Source organism: Antennarius striatus, chromosome 6 (genome assembly GCF_040054535.1).
Source record: "Antennarius striatus isolate MH-2024 chromosome 6, ASM4005453v1, whole genome shotgun sequence".
NCBI lineage: Eukaryota > Metazoa > Chordata > Actinopteri > Lophiiformes > Antennariidae > Antennarius > Antennarius striatus.
This window is the reverse complement of record NC_090781.1, coordinates 3,367,240-3,385,000: the sequence shown is the minus strand read 5'-3', so window position 1 is coordinate 3,385,000 and position 17,761 is coordinate 3,367,240. Positions and strand designations below refer to the sequence as shown.

At 41.6% G+C, this 17,761-nt stretch overlaps 1 protein-coding gene across 3 annotated transcripts in view; it reads left to right on the top strand.

Moving 5' to 3' along the window:
* Nucleotides 1–17,761, top strand: part of sorl1 (sortilin-related receptor, L(DLR class) A repeats containing) — a 58,229-nt gene that overhangs the window by 24,398 nt on the left and 16,070 nt on the right. For all 3 annotated transcript variants that reach the window (XR_011035558.1, XM_068317238.1, XM_068317237.1), the window contains exons 7-24: nt 3,430–3,531; nt 4,271–4,440; nt 5,146–5,338; nt 6,393–6,510; nt 7,350–7,423; nt 7,742–7,830; nt 8,325–8,503; nt 8,737–8,923; nt 9,922–10,050; nt 10,915–11,000; nt 11,217–11,389; nt 11,491–11,622; nt 12,482–12,573; nt 12,746–12,992; nt 13,786–13,924; nt 16,604–16,777; nt 16,866–16,979; nt 17,138–17,260. Coding sequence is in view for 2 of the 3 variants with exons in the window: in XM_068317238.1 (XP_068173339.1) it covers nt 3,430–3,531; nt 4,271–4,440; nt 5,146–5,338; nt 6,393–6,510; nt 7,350–7,423; nt 7,742–7,830; nt 8,325–8,503; nt 8,737–8,923; nt 9,922–10,050; nt 10,915–11,000; nt 11,217–11,389; nt 11,491–11,622; nt 12,482–12,573; nt 12,746–12,992; nt 13,786–13,924; nt 16,604–16,777; nt 16,866–16,979; nt 17,138–17,260 (2,521 nt within the window). In the remaining variant the exon portion in view is untranslated. The remainder of the gene's footprint in view (nt 1–3,429; nt 3,532–4,270; nt 4,441–5,145; nt 5,339–6,392; nt 6,511–7,349; nt 7,424–7,741; nt 7,831–8,324; nt 8,504–8,736; nt 8,924–9,921; nt 10,051–10,914; nt 11,001–11,216; nt 11,390–11,490; nt 11,623–12,481; nt 12,574–12,745; nt 12,993–13,785; nt 13,925–16,603; nt 16,778–16,865; nt 16,980–17,137; nt 17,261–17,761) is intronic.

Genomic DNA, 17,761 nt, shown 5'->3' with positions numbered 1-17,761 from the left:
GTATAAAATTAAAATTAAATTAAATTAAATTAAATCCATTTAAATTAAAATGAAATGAAATCCATTTTTGTTACAAATGTTACAAATAAAAAACTGAAAAGTACAGTGTGCAAAAGTATTCAGCCCCCTTTTCTCTGAGTGTAACCAATTGCCTTCAGAAGTTGCCTGATGATTGCTGAATGATCAAATGTTGACGTAGTGATTGAATGGAGTCCACCTGTGTGTAATCTAATCTCAGTACAAATACAGCTGTTCTGTGATGGCCTCAGAGGTTTGTTAAGAGAATATTGAGGAGCAAACAGCATCATGATGTCTAAGGAACACACCAGACAGGTCAGGGATGAAGTTGTGGAGAAGTTGAAAGCAGGGTTAGGCTATAAAAAGATGTTCACAGGACAACTATTAGTCGTGCGCTGAAAAAATCCGGCCTTTGTGGAAGAGTGGCAAGAAGAAAGTCATTGTTAAAAGAAAACCATCAGAAGTCCCGTTTTGTTTGCCTGAAGCCACAAGGGAGACACAGCAAACATGTGGAGGAAGGTGCTCTGGTCAGAAGAGACCAAAATGGAACTTTTTGGCCTAAATGCAAAACGCCATGTGTGGCGGAAAACTAACACCACATCACTCTTAACACACTATCCCCACTGTCAAACATGGTGGTGGCAGCATCATGGTCTTGGGGGGGCTTCTCTTCAGCAGGGACAGGGAAAATGGTCAGAGTTAATGGGAAGATGGATGGAGCCAAATACAGGGCAATCTTGGAAGAAAACTTGTTGGAGTCTGCAAAAAATCGTGAGACTGGGGCGGAGGTTCACGTTCCAGCAGGACAGCGACCCTAAACATAAAGCCTGGGCTACAATGGAACGGTTTAAAACAAAACATATTCATGTGTTAGGCCCAGTCTAAGTCCTGACCTAAATCCAATCGAGAATCTGTGGCAAGATCTGAAAACTGCCGTCCACAAACGCTCTCCATCTAATCTGACTGAGCTTGAGCTGTTTTGCAAAGAAGAATGGGCACAAATTTCAGTCTCTCGATGTACGAAGCTGGTGGGGACATACCCCAAAAGACTTGCAGCTGTAATTGCAGCAAAAGGCGGTTCCACAAAGTATTGACTCGGGGGGCCGAATACTTTTCCAAATCGTACTTTTCAGTTTTTTATTTTTTAATTTAAAAAAAAAATCATGTATAATTTTCTTTCTACTTCATAAAATTCCAATAAAATATATCTGTTTGTGGTCATAACGTGACAAAATGTGGAAAAGTTCAAGGGGGCTGAATACTTTTGCTAGCCACTGTATATACTGTATATATAAAGCATTCCAAGATCCTGGAATATTTCATGTAAGTCATTATTCAACCAGTATCACGACAAATGATAACAATTACGATGAAGACTGCTGCCTTGATGTCTAGAAGACTCAACAACAACAGGAAGTCCAACATCTGAAGACGACTGGCTGCAGAAGATGCTCAACTCTCTGCTGAGATGTGGGTCACGCCTCTCAGGCTTGTGTTACCATCATATGCTCTAAATGCACACAGTGAGGAGGAGTTCTGATGTGTTGAGTGGGTCGGTGTGAAAGCGGCGACCCGGAGAAGAGGATTCCTTCTTAGGCTGTTGTTCTACCAACATTCAGCACTCCCCTCAAAGGTTCTCATGCATTCTAATGTCATGTTGGATCCTGTTAAACAGCATTGAAGAGCGGACGGCTCACAGATGGTTCAGGGTTTATTCATTGCTGTTTAGTCTGGTTGAATTCCTTCCCGACTCCCTCCTGAGTTACAGCATCGACCAAATCAAAGGAGGAAAATGTACGTTTTCATCTCAAAGTTAACCAACAACAGCTTGTCAAAGTGAGTTGCAAACATTTCCAGGTTCGTTGAACCACTGGGACTAACTGCTGAGTCGGTGCGAGTACCAGCGATCACATGTGATTCGACAGTTTGGATTGTCTCAGTGAGGAATGTGGCTCCAGTGGAAACTCAGTTTCTTCATCCTTCACAGAGGAAACCTGAAATGAGAGACTTCAGAATGGAACAGAAGCTACTGGGTGTCGTACACCCTCTGTGGTGGCTTAAGGTGCTTGTTATATGTGTTTATATGGCTGATCAATACAGTTGGCCATTGATTTTATTGTGTCAATTTGGATTCCAATTCTGCTTTTTTGGTTCAGATCAATTCTGGGTTCTGGTATCAAAGACAGTTTGTGTTTGACGTAAACGTTAATAAAGTGTTAATAAAACCAAATAGAACCAGATCAGACCAGATAGTACTCATGTCATCAATGAGGATGGAATGGTTTACAAGAATATCTGCAGCTTCACCATGACATCACACACACACACACACACACACACACACACACACACACACACACACACACACACACACACACACACACACACACACACACACACACACACACACACACACACACACACACACATACACACTGAAATAAGATCAGAGCAGAGCTGTGCTCTTTCCAGTAGACAGATCCCTCATGCATTTATTATGACTGACGACGAGCTGTGTTCAGTTTCTTCAACGTCCACACACACACACACACACACACACACACACACACACACACACACACACACACACACACACACACACACGTTTGTATCATGTATTCTTACTCCACTGTTGGGCTCAGTGTAGAAACGCCTACAGTCTCAATCACTGGTCCCCAACCACCGGGTCAGGGCCCGCTGGTTAGGGCGGCATGGAGCGTTTGAATTTTTCTTTTCTTTTTTAAAATTTTTTTTAGTCATTGTCTCCTGGTACGCCCTAGATGTTAGTCGTTGCAGAAAAACAAGCTCAGGGCTCCGCCATTTCTCATCATTATTATTATTATTGACTTCACTCTTTTATATAGAAATGATCATTATTTCTCCTACGTTGAATGCACTGATTGGAAATCCCTCTAGGGTATTTCAAAATAAACCTCATCAGCGCAGTCACTTGAATCAAGTTTTTTAATATAATTATTCATCAAAAAGGATTTTCGTTCCGAAATAAATAACTTCGTTTTTGTTGATTACCAATTTATTTAAAACCACCACGGATGATTTATTGTTAGACTACAGCTGTCCTGGCGTCATTAACGATTATTGAGCAAATGAAGATCGGTCCGTGAAAATATTGTCTGAGATGAAACCGGTCCGTGGCGCAAAAAAGGTTGGGAACCGCTGATCTAGATCACCATCATTCTTAACCATTACCTATATAATTGGATCTGGATCAGTCAGAGCTGTGCCAGGAATCTAGACTCCTGTCTAGACTCCAGCCAGGAGTCTAGAGTCTAAACAGGAGTCTAGAGTCTAAACTAGAGAATCCTGTCTAGAGTCCCTAGAGGACTCTCTAGGGAGAGTCACAGTGAGAAGTTTAGGTCAACCTGGTCTCTTTGTCCTCTCCTCCTCTAGAAACTGTTCGGAAGCCATGAACCATCGTCTGTTCAGCTTTGGGTCTCCTATAATCGCCAGCCAATGAAAGCTGCCCAGTTCATGACCCGACATCCAATCATGGTGAGTCTGTTTTTTTTTTCTCTACTGCTGCCCTTCAGAAAAGAAGAGTTTGTGGAGGTGTCGTCAGTGGACTGAGGGACAGTATGGGTGGACAGCAGAGGTAAAGGTTGTCATGTGACACAAACATCCTGTACAGCTGTTTGTGGGCGGGGCTGATGTATTTCATACCGAGAGGAGGGGCCAGTTAATCCCTCCCCCTTGAAATCAACTGAGATATAATCGACCCAGATCAGAGAAGAGTATGGCGTTTATTTCAACAGAATAAATTAGCGCTGATCTAATTTTAGTAGGTGTTCGCTCACGGCTGACCTGCATTAGCGCTAAACCTAAATCCAGGTTCTGGAGCAGCACATGCACGGCAGACGATTTTAAAAATCATTGCATTTTGTTGCCCAACACATTCCTTCATTACGTGCGTCAATTTGTGCCTGTTGTTATTTGGTTGGGTCCCGGCTGATGTGGGTTGAGAACCTTTCTGATCGGGATTATAATCCCCAGATGACGGCGTGGATGTGATTGGATAATCCAGAAGTCAACGATGAGTCACAATGAGCATCACATCCCAGCTCTGCTCTGACTCCCCTTCAGATCCCTGAAACAACCAAACAGAACAGAGCGGTGCTAAAAATAAGACACTTCCTGTGGGTGAAGCCCCGCCCACACATTAGCGTCCAGTGTGTTCGTTATATCCCTCTAATCAGGTAGCATTCAGTGATGTAAACACGACACCCCCCTACAGGAGTACTACATAGCCGATGCCTCGGAGGACCAAGTGTTTGTGTGTGTGAACCACCAGAACAACGTCACACACCTTTACATCTCCGACACACAAGGCCTCTCCTTCTCTCTGTCACTGGAGAACGTTCTCTACTACAGCCCCGGAGGCTCTGGCAGCAAGACACTCATCAGGTACACACACACACACACACACACACACACACATGCGCGCGATTACGCACCAAGAAATTGAAGACGTAAAATATCAAAGGGAGAAAGATGAAGATGAAGAAGGCAGAGTTGACACAGTTCTAACATTAAGCAGATGACAAAGAGAATGAATGAATGAATGAATACCCTTTATTTGTTTTACTAGGTGCACAATGAGGTTATCGAGCCTCTTTTTCCAGTGTGAGTCTTTAAAATATATATAATAAAAATACAAATATAAAAGATATTTGTATATTTGTATACAAATATCTCATTTAACTAGTTAAATAAGGTAAAATCATTTGCACAGATGTGAAAAAAGTATTGCACTGGATATTACAGATTGCACAGGATGCAAACAAAGGTTTTGCACATATGTATATTGCATATTGCATTGTTATATGTGAGAGTTCGGGGAGGAGATGGTTGTCTTGGCGACCCATACTAGTCTGATGCATCTGTAGTACCTGCCAGAGGGCAACAGGTAAATGAAATGAAGTATCATTGGTCGTCTTCAGATCACGTCTGGTAAAGCTCTCTGGTATAGTTCTCCTGTTGTCCTCCTGACGTAATCAGATTACAGCAGCTCCCCTTTGTTTAGTGTCACATCAGCAGCAGTGCTACATTTAGCATGAAGTCATCCTCCTTCACCCCACCTGCCTGTGATGGATTACTTCCCTGTTTCAGATACTTTGCCAATGAGCCCTTTGCAGACCTGCATCGTGTGGAAGGCCTGCGGGGAGTCTTCATCGCCACGCTCATCAATGGATCTGTGAGGGAGGCCAACATGCGATCCGTCATCACGTTTGACAAGGGAGGGACGTGGGAGCTGCTTCAGCCTCCAGCGGCAGACAGCCTGGGAGGAACGGTGGACTGTCAGGTACAGGAACACCTGAAATCACCACGATCTCTAGTTATAATAATCACCACGATCTCTAGTTATAATAATCACCACGATCTCTAGTTATAATAATCACCACGATCTCTAGTTATAATAATCACCACGATCTCTAGTTATAATAATCACCACAATCACTACTAATAATCATTACCACATCACTAGTTATAATAATCACCACGATCACTAGTTAAAATAATCACCACGATCTCTAGTTATAATCATCACCACGATCACTAGTTATAATCATCACCACGATCACTAGTTAAAATAATCACCACGATCACTAGTTATAATCATCACCACGATCACTAGTTAAAATAATCACCACGATCTCTATAAAGTATCTATCTATCTATCTATCTATCTATCTATCTATCTATCTATCTATCTATCTATCTATCTATCTATCTATCTATCTATCTATCTATCTATCTATCTATCTATCTATCTAGTTATAATCATCACCACGATCACTAGTTATAATAATCACCATGATCATAGTTAGAATAATCACCACGATCACTAGTTATAATAATCACCACGATCTCTAGTTATAATCATCACCACGATCACTAGTTATAATAATCACCATGATCATAGTTAGAATAATCACCACGATCACTAGTTAAAATAATCACCACGATCTCTAGTTATAATAATCACCATGATCTCTAGTTATAATCATCACCACGATCACTAGTTATAATAATCACCATGATCATAGTTAGAATAATCACCACGATCACTAGTTATAATAATCACCATGATCACTAGTTATAATAATCACCACGATCACTAGTAATTATAATTAATAGTAATAATAGTGTTCACTGGTAACATTAATACTTTTTAATAATAATAATTCGATTCGTTTATTGATTAATATAATAATGAGACAAGACAGTCTGTCCAGTGGTGGGGACTGTCAAGTAACTCATGAATTACCATGAGAAGAGTGTTTCCACTGAAGACAACTAGTAAAGCGGAAACCCTCCACCCCACCCCGCTTCTCTTGCCCTTCTTGCCCCCCCAGCTCAGTAAAGGCTGCTCTCTCCACCTGGCCCAGCGCTGGAGCCAGCTGTTCAACATCCAGCTGAGGAGGATGCCCATTCTGTCCAAGGACTCAGCTCCAGGACTCATCATGGCCACAGGTGGGTCAGCGGGAGCTTCATCGCTGATGAAGACCAAGGCTGAATCATTGTAGATCAACTCTGATAGTTCAGACCACTGTGTTGGTTACCAACAGGACTACAGGAAGGGACAGGGGGGGAGGCGGTGGGAGGAAGGGGAGGGTGGATTGGTGAGCAAAGTCTGTATTGCAGTCAGACAGAAGCAGTTCTGTACTCTACTTAATATATGAATGCCAATATATTGTTAATACAAATCTATTTTAAGCTACCAAACCATTAAATTTTTATTTTCTAACACAGTACAGACAAACTGTCACTGTCTCGTCTTCAGCAGCTTCTTCCGCTACAGGCTGCTGTGGAAAATAACATGACATTACATGTTTTTGTTCTTATATAACGGTTTACTAGTGATTTCACGACTTCAATATTTGGCGGACTGAACTAAAGCAGAGTAAAATGATATTTTTATGTTTCTGTGCATTGTTTTTTGAAAACTGACGTATGATACTCGATAAGACTGAGGTTTGTGGGGTGTGGTCTGTTTCCAGCCATAATAAAGCAGACCTTTCAAATGAAACCTTTCAGGACAGATATTAATGAAATAAACACGATGAACTTCATGCTGATCCTCTAGCAGATGGAAATTTTGATGAATTCATTTGCATATTAATTGGATGTGCACCATATTTTTTTATTATACTCATTTTCCCAATGGGATGCTCACGAGGACCTTTGGTTGTGACACTTCTTTTCTTCCCCACCATTGTTTGATTTCATGTTGCCGCTGTTTGAACAGATCCTTTCCTGGGTTTGATTTATCTGCAATAAATCTCTGACGCCTATCTCTCCTTTGGTTGCAGGATCTGTCGGCAGGAACTTGTCCAACAAGCCCAATGTGTACGTGTCCAGCAGCGCTGGGGCCCAGTGGAAGGAGGTCAGTGACTGCAGACGCCATTAGTTTTGTGTCACTGTCTCACCATTCTGACCGCTTCCTTAAAACTCTCACACATACGTAAACAAAACAACGAGCTGAAAGACACTAAAATGAAGCTCAAGGTTCAGCATTAAGGTTCTGTGGGGAGCAACATCTTTCATTTAACAGTCATTCCACTGATTTGATGAAGTATGATATGATAGTGATATGAAAGTAGGAATGAGTGCTGATGTAAATACAGTATGTGTGTATATATATATGTAGGATATGCAATGCTAATGTTCTGCTGGGTCACTGAAGGTTCCCTCTGTTATCCAGGCACTTGCGGGCCCTCATTTCTACACATGGGGCGACCACGGTGGCATCCTGGTGGCCATTGCTCAAGGAGGCGCCGCCACACACCTCAAGTAAGTCCTGACCCATTAGATCACGTGTGTCAAACTCAAGGCCCGGGGGCCAAATGTGGCCCACTACATCAGTTTGTGTGGCCCGCCAGAGCATAAAAGGTCAGAGTGTCTGAAATAAATAGGTCAAAACTGTGCTTTGTCCAAAACTACATTTCCCACAATGCAGTAATTCAGCCCATTTAACACTGACAAAAACGTTGTGAACAAAGTTAATGTCCTAACTTGTGTTTGATGTTATTTTTCTTTATTCATTGATAGTTTGATCCTTGATTGATGGAGTTCTGTGGGTTTAATAACCTGACAAATTAAAAGGATTTATTTATGTCATCTGGGGCGCACCACAAAGGAGCTGCCCACCACTCTACCTCCGTCTGCATGCGTACAGGCCCCCCTGTGTGTGTTAGTTTGTTCAGGGCCTGTACACGCTAACATATGCATGTGATTTGATTTGACTAACTAGAGCAGCCGGTGTTTCTCTGACGTGGTCCCATCAGGTTCAGCACCAATGAAGGAGAGACCTGGACCAGCTTCCAGTTCTCTGAACGACAGGTGTACGTTTACCAGCTGCTGACGGAGCCCGGAGAGAAGAGCACCATCTTCACCATCTTCGGCTCGTACGCCGACCAGAGGCACAGCTGGCTCATCCTGCAGGTCAACACCACCGACGTCCTGGGTAGGCTGGAGATGTGTGTCGCCGAAGGCGGGCAATCAAATAACTGACATTTATCATTAAGTTTAGCCGTTATTTATCAATCAGTTATGACCTCATGCTTGGCTTTTGTTCTCTGTTTTTTTTTCTTTTTAAGCTCCTTAAAATGTGAATAAAGGTCATAGTAAAAACATTTTAAGAACGGAAACGTTAGCTTCTAGTGAAACATCTGTAACCAGCTGTTCACTGTTCCTCAGGTGTGCCGTGCACTGAGGCCGACTACAAGCGTTGGTCGCCGTCGGACGAACACGGTAACGAGTGTCTGCTGGGCAGAGAGATCACGTTTAAGAGACGAGCGCCTCACGCTACGTGCTACAACGGAGAGGAGTTCGACCGACCGGTCACCATCTCCAACTGCTCCTGCACACGACAGGACTACGAATGGTTCGAGTCCCGACACGGACACGAAAAACACTCCAGAACATAACGTAACACAACCTAACACAACACAGCGTCTCATATGGAATGTAACAACAACACAACAACTAATAAAATATCACGTAACGCAACATAACATGTTGTTAATAGGTGAATAATAGAGAGTAGAACGTTATTTATTTAGAACTTTATTTATACAGTATATTTATTTATTTACTCATTATTTATTTATTTATATGTATTTACGTATTTATTTACAGTAGAACTTTATTTATTCATTTATTTATTTATGTATTTATTTACAGTAGAACTTTATTTATTTAGAACTTTATTTATTTACTCATTATTTATTTATTTACATTTATTTATTTACTTATTTATTTACAGTAGGACTTTATTCATTTATTTATGTATTTATTTATTTACAGTAGAACTTTATTAATTTAGAACTTTATTTACTTATTATTTATTTACTTATATTTATTTATTTATTTATTTACGTATTATTTATATTTATTTATTTAAGGTACATATTTATTTATTGATGTATTTATTTACAGTAGAACTTTATTTAGAACTTTATTTATTTACTCATTATTTATTTATTTATATTTATTTATTTACTTATTTATTTACAGCAGAACTTTATTCATTTATTTATGTATTTATTTATTTACAGTAGAACTTTATTAATTTAGAACTTTATTTACTTATTATTTATTTATTTATATTTATTTATTTATTTACTTATTATTTTTATTCATTTATTTAAGGTACATATTTATTTGTTTATTTAGAAAAGAACTGTATTTATTCATTCATTTATTTACTTATTTATTTATTTAGAGTAGAACTTTATTCATTTAGAACTTTTTTAGAACTTTTGAACTCTTCATACGATGACCTGGACATTGTTTAGCTCCATCTCATCTGGATCAGAAGAATAACTGCCTTTTAATGTTCTCATCTTGTTCCTTCTCTCTCCTCCTCTCCCCCCCCTCCAGCGACTACGGCTTCAAGCTGAGTGAAGACTTGTCTCTGCAGGTGTGTGTTCCTGACCCTGAGTTTTCAGGTGACCTGTACGCTCCTCCGGTGCCGTGTCCTGTCGGGACCTCGTACCGCCGCAGCAAAGGGTAAGCCGCTGGTTTGTGGGTTTGTTGTGTAATCGTGCTCCGAACTAAAAAAATATCTGCTTTTCAACTTTGATGAAACTCGATATACTTTTCTGCTTTTCTTTCAATTCATCTCTTCCTAATTCTGATAAGGCACGACCTGAGACACCTAAATTAGAATTACGTCAATAGATGTGTTTAGGACCAACATGTTACATACAGGCTCATTTGAACCTGACAGTTCATGTTAGGTTAAACTAATCTTTAGTTATGTTGCCTTCAGGGACTGTAGGAACATCCAGCATTGTGACTCAACACATTCACTACTCCATATGTATTTGGCAGTGAAAAGACTGGCTCTAGTGAAAAGTGTTTATCACCAATCCCATTATTCCAGCTGGCTTCTGTCAGCACCAGTAGTGCTATTTCCCACGTCTGTGAAGGCATCGTGGTGTCCGCTGGTGATGGATTTGCTCCACAGCTTCCTGGCGCCAGTGAAAAGATCGTTAATTTAAACTTTTTTTCGAAGCCCTGGGAAACGATCCTGTATATTCTAACGACGATAATTATGAGATTAACAGGATTCACCAGCTTTTTACTATTAGATGAAATTAATGTTCCAACTGCAGCTGCTCATTTTATAACATTACGTTATAGTGCGTTACGTTATAAATGTGCTCACACACCAGCTGTCACAAGGACGGTAGTAGCAGAGGAGGAAACAGGATTCAGGATCTCCTTCTAGGGAGTGAAACTCAAACTCTAACTATCAGTTTCAAATTGGACTTTTTCAGAAGCATTTTTAAATCCTAAAAAAAGCATTCGATTTGGCATCATAACATGATCTCCAGGCTTTGAACGGTGGAATATGTTTTCCTCCTGCAGCTACAGGAAGGTACCGGGGGACAGCTGCAGCGGAGGAGATGTGGAGTCCAGGCTGGATGGAGAGATGCTTCCTTGTCCTGTTGGTGGTGAGCCTGCATTTCATTCATATTACGCTCAATAATTAGCTATTGGTGGATCAAGATGATGATCCGGATGATATCACAGTCATGTCTGGGGCTACCGGCTCCGACACGCGTGTGACTTCTGCAGGTCATATGAGGAAAACGGAAATATCATATTAAAATAAGTCATTCATCGTCATTATCGTTGCAGTCATGTGACATCATTCTGCCTCTCTGCAGAGAGTAATGAGTTCATCCTGTACGCCGTGAGGAACTCCATCCACCGCTACGACCTGGCGACCGGCGCCGACCAGGCCCTGCCTCTGTCGGGCCTCCGGGAGGCCGTGGCTCTGGACTTCGACTATGACAAGAACTGCCTGTACTGGGCGGACATCTCACTGGACACCATACAGGTCAGCGTTACACCCGGGGTCAGGACCCCCCCGTGTCCAATCAGAGCTGACTTGTGTTAAACAGATTGTAGTTAGTTCTCTGACTCGTGTTTCTCCTGCAGAGGCTCTGCCTGAACGGCAGCACGGGTCAGGAGGTCGTGGTGAGGAAAGATCTGCAGAATGTAGAGGCGCTGACCTTTGACCCCATCAGCAGATTGCTGTACTGGGTTGATGCTGGGGCGCAGAAGATTGAGGTACACAAACCTTGTGTGTGAGTTCACCACACACGAGGAGTAACACTGATATAAACTACACTTGGTGACGGTTTGTCTGTTAAATTTTATTTATTTGAAAGAATAATGAATGACCCAATGTTTCTTTTTTTTTCAAAGTCAAAGTCAACTTTATTGTCAAATGTACCACATACTGTATGCAAGACTTACAGCACAGATGAAATTGCAGTCCTCTTTGACCCACGGTGTAAACAACACCAAGTATGACACGAAACACACTATCTAATACAAGATCTGAACAATATATAATAATAAATATATTGTATATATGTATATACAATATATATTATAAATTATTATATAAAATATATAAAATATTCTATATTTAATATATATATAATATATGTAATATATTAATATACCAATATATATATCAATATATATATATATATATATATATATATATATATATATATATATATATATATATATATATATATATATATATAAAATATATAATGTTTTTATATTACATAAATATTATAACATTATTATATAAATATAATATAATAATTGTAATATATATACTGTATATGTAATTATATTATTATATTATAAAGAATTATTAATATAATATTATAATATTTATATATAATATAATATAATATAATAATATCTAAATTCAATATCTAATATTCAAACTTTTAGTCTATATTCCCCACCTTATTTTAACATTCAGTGTTTGATATTTGAGTAGAAACACTGCCCTACAGGAGATGTGTGTCCTTTGCTGTCTGAATGGCCGGTTGTTCTCTCTCAAACTATAACCTGATGATGTTTAAGTCGGTTTGAAGCTGAAGTGATGAACCTGTTGTTGAAGGTGTCGAACCCTGACGGCGACCTGCGCCACACCCTCCTCAACTCCTCTATCCTGGAACATCCCAGAGCTCTGGTCCTGTTGCCTGGGGAGAGGTAACGCCGCCGCCGCTGGACACGTTGTCTTTAGTTTGGAAATCAACAAGAAGAAAATGGAGGATTTCTACTTTCCTTTTCAGACTCTTTATTTTTAGCTACAGGTTTAACTCACAAACCCTGAACAAGTAACGCACCAACCTTTCTTCTAACCCTTCTGTCTGTCCCACAGTCTGATGTTCTGGACGGACTGGGGCGACAGGGCGGCTGGCGTTTACCGGAGCTTCATGGATGGAACCAACGTGTCCTGCATCGTGTCCGAGGGCATCCGCTGGCCCAATGGGATCACGGCTGACGACCACTGGTTGTACTGGACCGAAGCCTACAGCGACCGCATTGAGAGGGCCGACTTCAGCGGGGGCCAGAGGAGGGTCCTCATTGAGGGTCTGCCCCACCCGTACGCCATCGCTGTCTTTAAGGTGAAGCCGGACGGACAGAAACTACAGTAGAACCTCGACATACGAGTCGTTTGAGATACGAGTCATTTGAGATACGAGTCATTTTGAGACACGAGTCATTTGAGATACGAGCCGTCGCTCTTTCTGTATTTTTGTTCGACATATGAGAAAAAATCCGAGTGGATCTGGTTCTCGCTCATGGAGTAAAGACGTAGCTCATGTACTCTTGTGAATTTTGTGTTTCTTTTCATGCTTTATCATTGTTTACTTAACTTATATGTAATTAATTATACACAGGTAAAGTCTGCATGTCTATTGGTTGATAAAAATGTTTTTTTCATAATTTAGGGGGTTAGGGACTTTTTTCCACTGAAGGAATGAATTTTAGTTATTTTAGTTTTAGTTAGTTTAGTTTAGTTTATTTGAAGGGGACAATGCAATTTCATAAAACATGATTATACGTGGTTAAAAAAGCCAGAATTAGCCAGAAGGCTAGTTTTCATCTGTAGTTTCCTGGCCATGATGTATAAAAAGCAGTAAAAGCAGTAAAATACATCTACAATATAGTAAAAATATACATATTCAAACACTTACTATACTGTTAAAAGAGAATCACACACCACAACATAACATTTTATCACAACATCAAAACATCAGTTTTATTTTATTTAAATGGGGAAAATTTGTTGACCAAATTAAACTTGTGATTAAACTCGTATCTCGAGGTACTACTGTACATATTTTTAAAGAAAACTTCAGTAAATCAATTTTTTTTTATTTTGTATGAGCTGATGTCGATTGATGATTATTTCAGAATGATCTGTACTGGGATGACTGGTCCAGAATGGGGATCTTCAAAGCTCCAAAAACTGGTTCCCAGAACAACGAGCTGATTGTTGGAAGACTAACTGGAGTCATGGACCTGAAGATCTTCTATAAGGGGAAGAACCGAGGTGAGGACCACAGACCAGACGGCTGTCTATGATGCTATGCTGTTTTACAGGGTGATGTATTACTATGTATTATTAGGATGTCTTACTATATATTATTATGATGTATTACTATTATTGTATTACTATTATTATATTACTATTATTAATACTATTATTATTATTACTATTATTATTAGGATGTCTTACTATATATTATTATAATGTATTACTATTATTGTATTACTATTGTACTACTATTATTATTATTACTATTACTATTATTATTGTTATTATTATTGTTATTATTATTATTATTACTTTTATTTTTATTATTATTATTACTGCACTAGTGGCGACTGATTACGGCAGCTCTCCCACCACAGCCTTTGTTTCTTTCTTTTTAACTGTTTTTTCTTACTTCTTTTTCTTTTTTTTTTTTTTTTTTTAGTAACAAAGTAGTAACTAAGTAGGACGCCATGGAGACCAAATTTGTTGTACTCGCACTGGTCTTCATGCTGTTTTTTACATTGAACACGACCGTGTCTGTGGACCCCGTACGCAGCCCTATTGTTTACAGTAGGGATCAGCTGTTGGCGCTCCGTAGCAACGCCGTGCTGCCCCAGGAGAAACCCGACATCCCCCAGGAGCTGAGGAGGAGGAAGCGGGGGAAACGTGCCGGAGCTGCTCGTCAGGCCAGGAGGAGGAAATTCAGACCCGTCCTCCCGTCCATCATCATGGGGAACGTGCGATCTCTCCCCAACAAGATGGATGAGCTGGCGGCGGTGACCCGGCATCAGAGGGACTTCCACGAGTGCCCGTCTACAAGCCTCTTGTGGAAAGGCAACCAGCTGTGTCCCGCACTGAGGAGATGATCCGACGAGGCTGAAGACGCTCTGAAGGACTGCTTGCACAGAACAGAGTGGGATTTATTCTGTGATTCTCATGGGGAGGACATTGACGGTCTCACAAACACCGTCACAGATTACATTAACTTCTGTGTGGATAACACCGTACCCACCAGGTCTGTACGGTGTTATCCCAACAACAAACCCTGGATCACCCCGGACATTAAGGCCCCTCTTAAGGAGAAGAAAAGGGCCTTTAAGTCTGGAAACAAGGACGAGCTGAAGGCTGTCCACAGGGAGCTGAGGAGGAAAATCAGAGAGGGGAAGAACATGTACAGGAGGAAGATGGAGGACCAGCTGCAGCAGAACAACGTCAGCGAGGTGTGGAGGGGCCTGAAGACCATCTCAGGCCATAAAGGACCCAACATCGAGCTCTGTCTCACCTGGAGAGGCCAGGGACACTGTGAGGATCATGTTTTTTGTGATTTCTCCAGTGCTTTCAATACGATACAACCGGCACTGTTGAGGGACAAACTGGAGATCACCGGGTTGGACCACCACCTCACGGACTGGATACTGGACTATTTGACCAATCGCCTGCAGTTCGTGGGGACCCGGGACTGTGTGTCAACCACGGTTGTCTGCAGCACGGGGGGCACCACAGGGAGCGGTTCTGGCTCCGTTCCTGTTCACCCTCTACACTGCAGACTTCTCCTACACCTCCCCCACATGTCACCTGCAGAAGTTCTATGATGACTCTCTAATCGTCGGCCTCATCACCGATGGGGACGACAGAGAATACAGAGAACTGACCCAGGACTTTGTGGACTGGTGCCAGCGGAACCGCCTCCAGATCAACGCGGGTAAAACCAAGGAACTGGTGGTGGATTTCCGCAGGCGATCACTCTCTAGAAAAAGGGTCAGAGCAGACTCTATCTGCTCAGGAGGCTGAGGTCTTTTGGAGTGCGGGGGCCACTCCTAAAGAGTTTCTGAGACACTGTAGTAGCCTCAGCTATTTTTCATGGGGTGGTCTGCTGGTCAGCATCACTGCGGCCGACAGGAAGAGACTGGACAGGCTGACTAAGAAGGCGGGTTCTGTCCTAGGATGCTCCCTGGACTCAGTGGAGGTGGTGGTGGAGAGGAGGATCATCGATGAGGAAGAACCACTCCCACCCTCTGCAGAGCACATTAAGATCACTGGAGAGCTCCTTCAGCGATAGGTTGCTTCACCCGAGATGCGTGAGGGAACACTATCGCAGGTCCTTCCTGCCCACGGCCGTCAGACTGTATAACCAGCAGTCCTCCCAGCGGACCAGTCAGACAACACAACACTCAAAATCTGGATGACCAATGTAATCCGCAGTTCTGTAGTTTGTAATGGATAGTTTTTTGCAGTGTAAATATAATCTGTAAATTTTCTGATAATATGATATGTAAATGTGTTTAATACATGTGAATATGCATATTTTATATCTCATATGTTGCATATGTTAATATGTATGTATATTACTTCAGTATTTATGTATGACACCCCCCCTCCCCCCGCTGCCACGATCGCACAAATTTCCGCGCTGTGGGACAATAAAGGCATATCTTATACTATTATTATTATTATACTATTATTATTATTATTATTATTATTATTATTATGGATTATTAGGATGTATTACTTTTTTAAAAAATTATTATTACTACTATTATTATTATTACTAATTATTATTATTATTATTATTTTTAATTATTATTATTACTATTATTATTATTATGTATTACTATGTATTATAATGATGTACTACTGTATTACTGGGTCTATGATGCTGTGTTAGTGTTCACGCTGATGTTCTGGTCTCTACAGGCCATAATGCCTGTGCCGACCAGCCCTGCAGCCTCCTGTGTCTGCCTCAGCCGGGCCACCGGCACACCTGCGTCTGCCCGGACGGGGCGCCGACGGAGACGACGGCCAGTGGCGAGCTGCAGTGTCAGTGCCCCCCCGGATACCAGCTGCAAAACGTAACATGTGTCAAAACCGGTGAGAGAAAAGATGATAATCCAGCTTCTGTCGATCTCGATCGCGTCTTCTCATCGGACGTTTGAGCTTTTTACTCTCGCCCAATCAGAGCACAGCTGTTTGCCCAACCAGTACCGCTGCTCAAACGGCCGCTGCATCAGCAGCATCTGGAAGTGCGACAGCGACAACGACTGTGGAGACATGAGCGACGAGCTGGAGTGTCGTGAGTATTCACCTCCTGCAGAAGGAACAGAGCTGCATGCGTTAGATGGAAAAGGTCGGGGGGGGGGCAGTTCAAACAATCCCAGCAGCATCACTGCACACGCGTGCACACTCAGTGTGGATGTGATGCATTACATGTGTGTGTGTGTCCACTTTCAGCCACCACCACCTGTGACCCGTCCAACCAGTTTCGCTGCATGGCCTCAGGCTCCTGCATCCCATTGGCCTTCAAGTGTGACCATGAAGATGACTGCGGAGACAACAGCGACGAAGAACACTGTGGTGAGAATGCTTTCTCTCAGGCTTCCACAGCAAACACGGCTTCGCTCTGAGCGAGGCATCATGCGATTGGTCAAGAGCAGAAAGGAAACACGGATGAATGTCCAGAGCTTCAGAGAAAAAGTCCGCCGAAGGAGATCGGTTGCTACGAAGCGCTGGCAGCCGATGAGTTAAGATGTTTACCATAATCAGAGCTGGCTCTTAACAGAATTGTAGTGTGTTTGTCCCTTGTGCTCCATCAGATAGGTCTGTAGTACGAGCACAAAGAACATCATTATTACAAGGTGTTCTTGTGGAGGTAGGACATTTCTAAGGGAAAACATGTGGGCCAGGAATAGAGCCCTGTGGGACTCCACCAGTTATGTGTGCATTAGCAGAACAATATATACATTTTACTGTATATTGTGTATGAGATTTCTAATACTCAATGTCACCTGAGTTATACAGTGCATTCTCATGCATTCGCGCATCAACGCTTGCGATTTTTGGTATGCAGTCACTTGA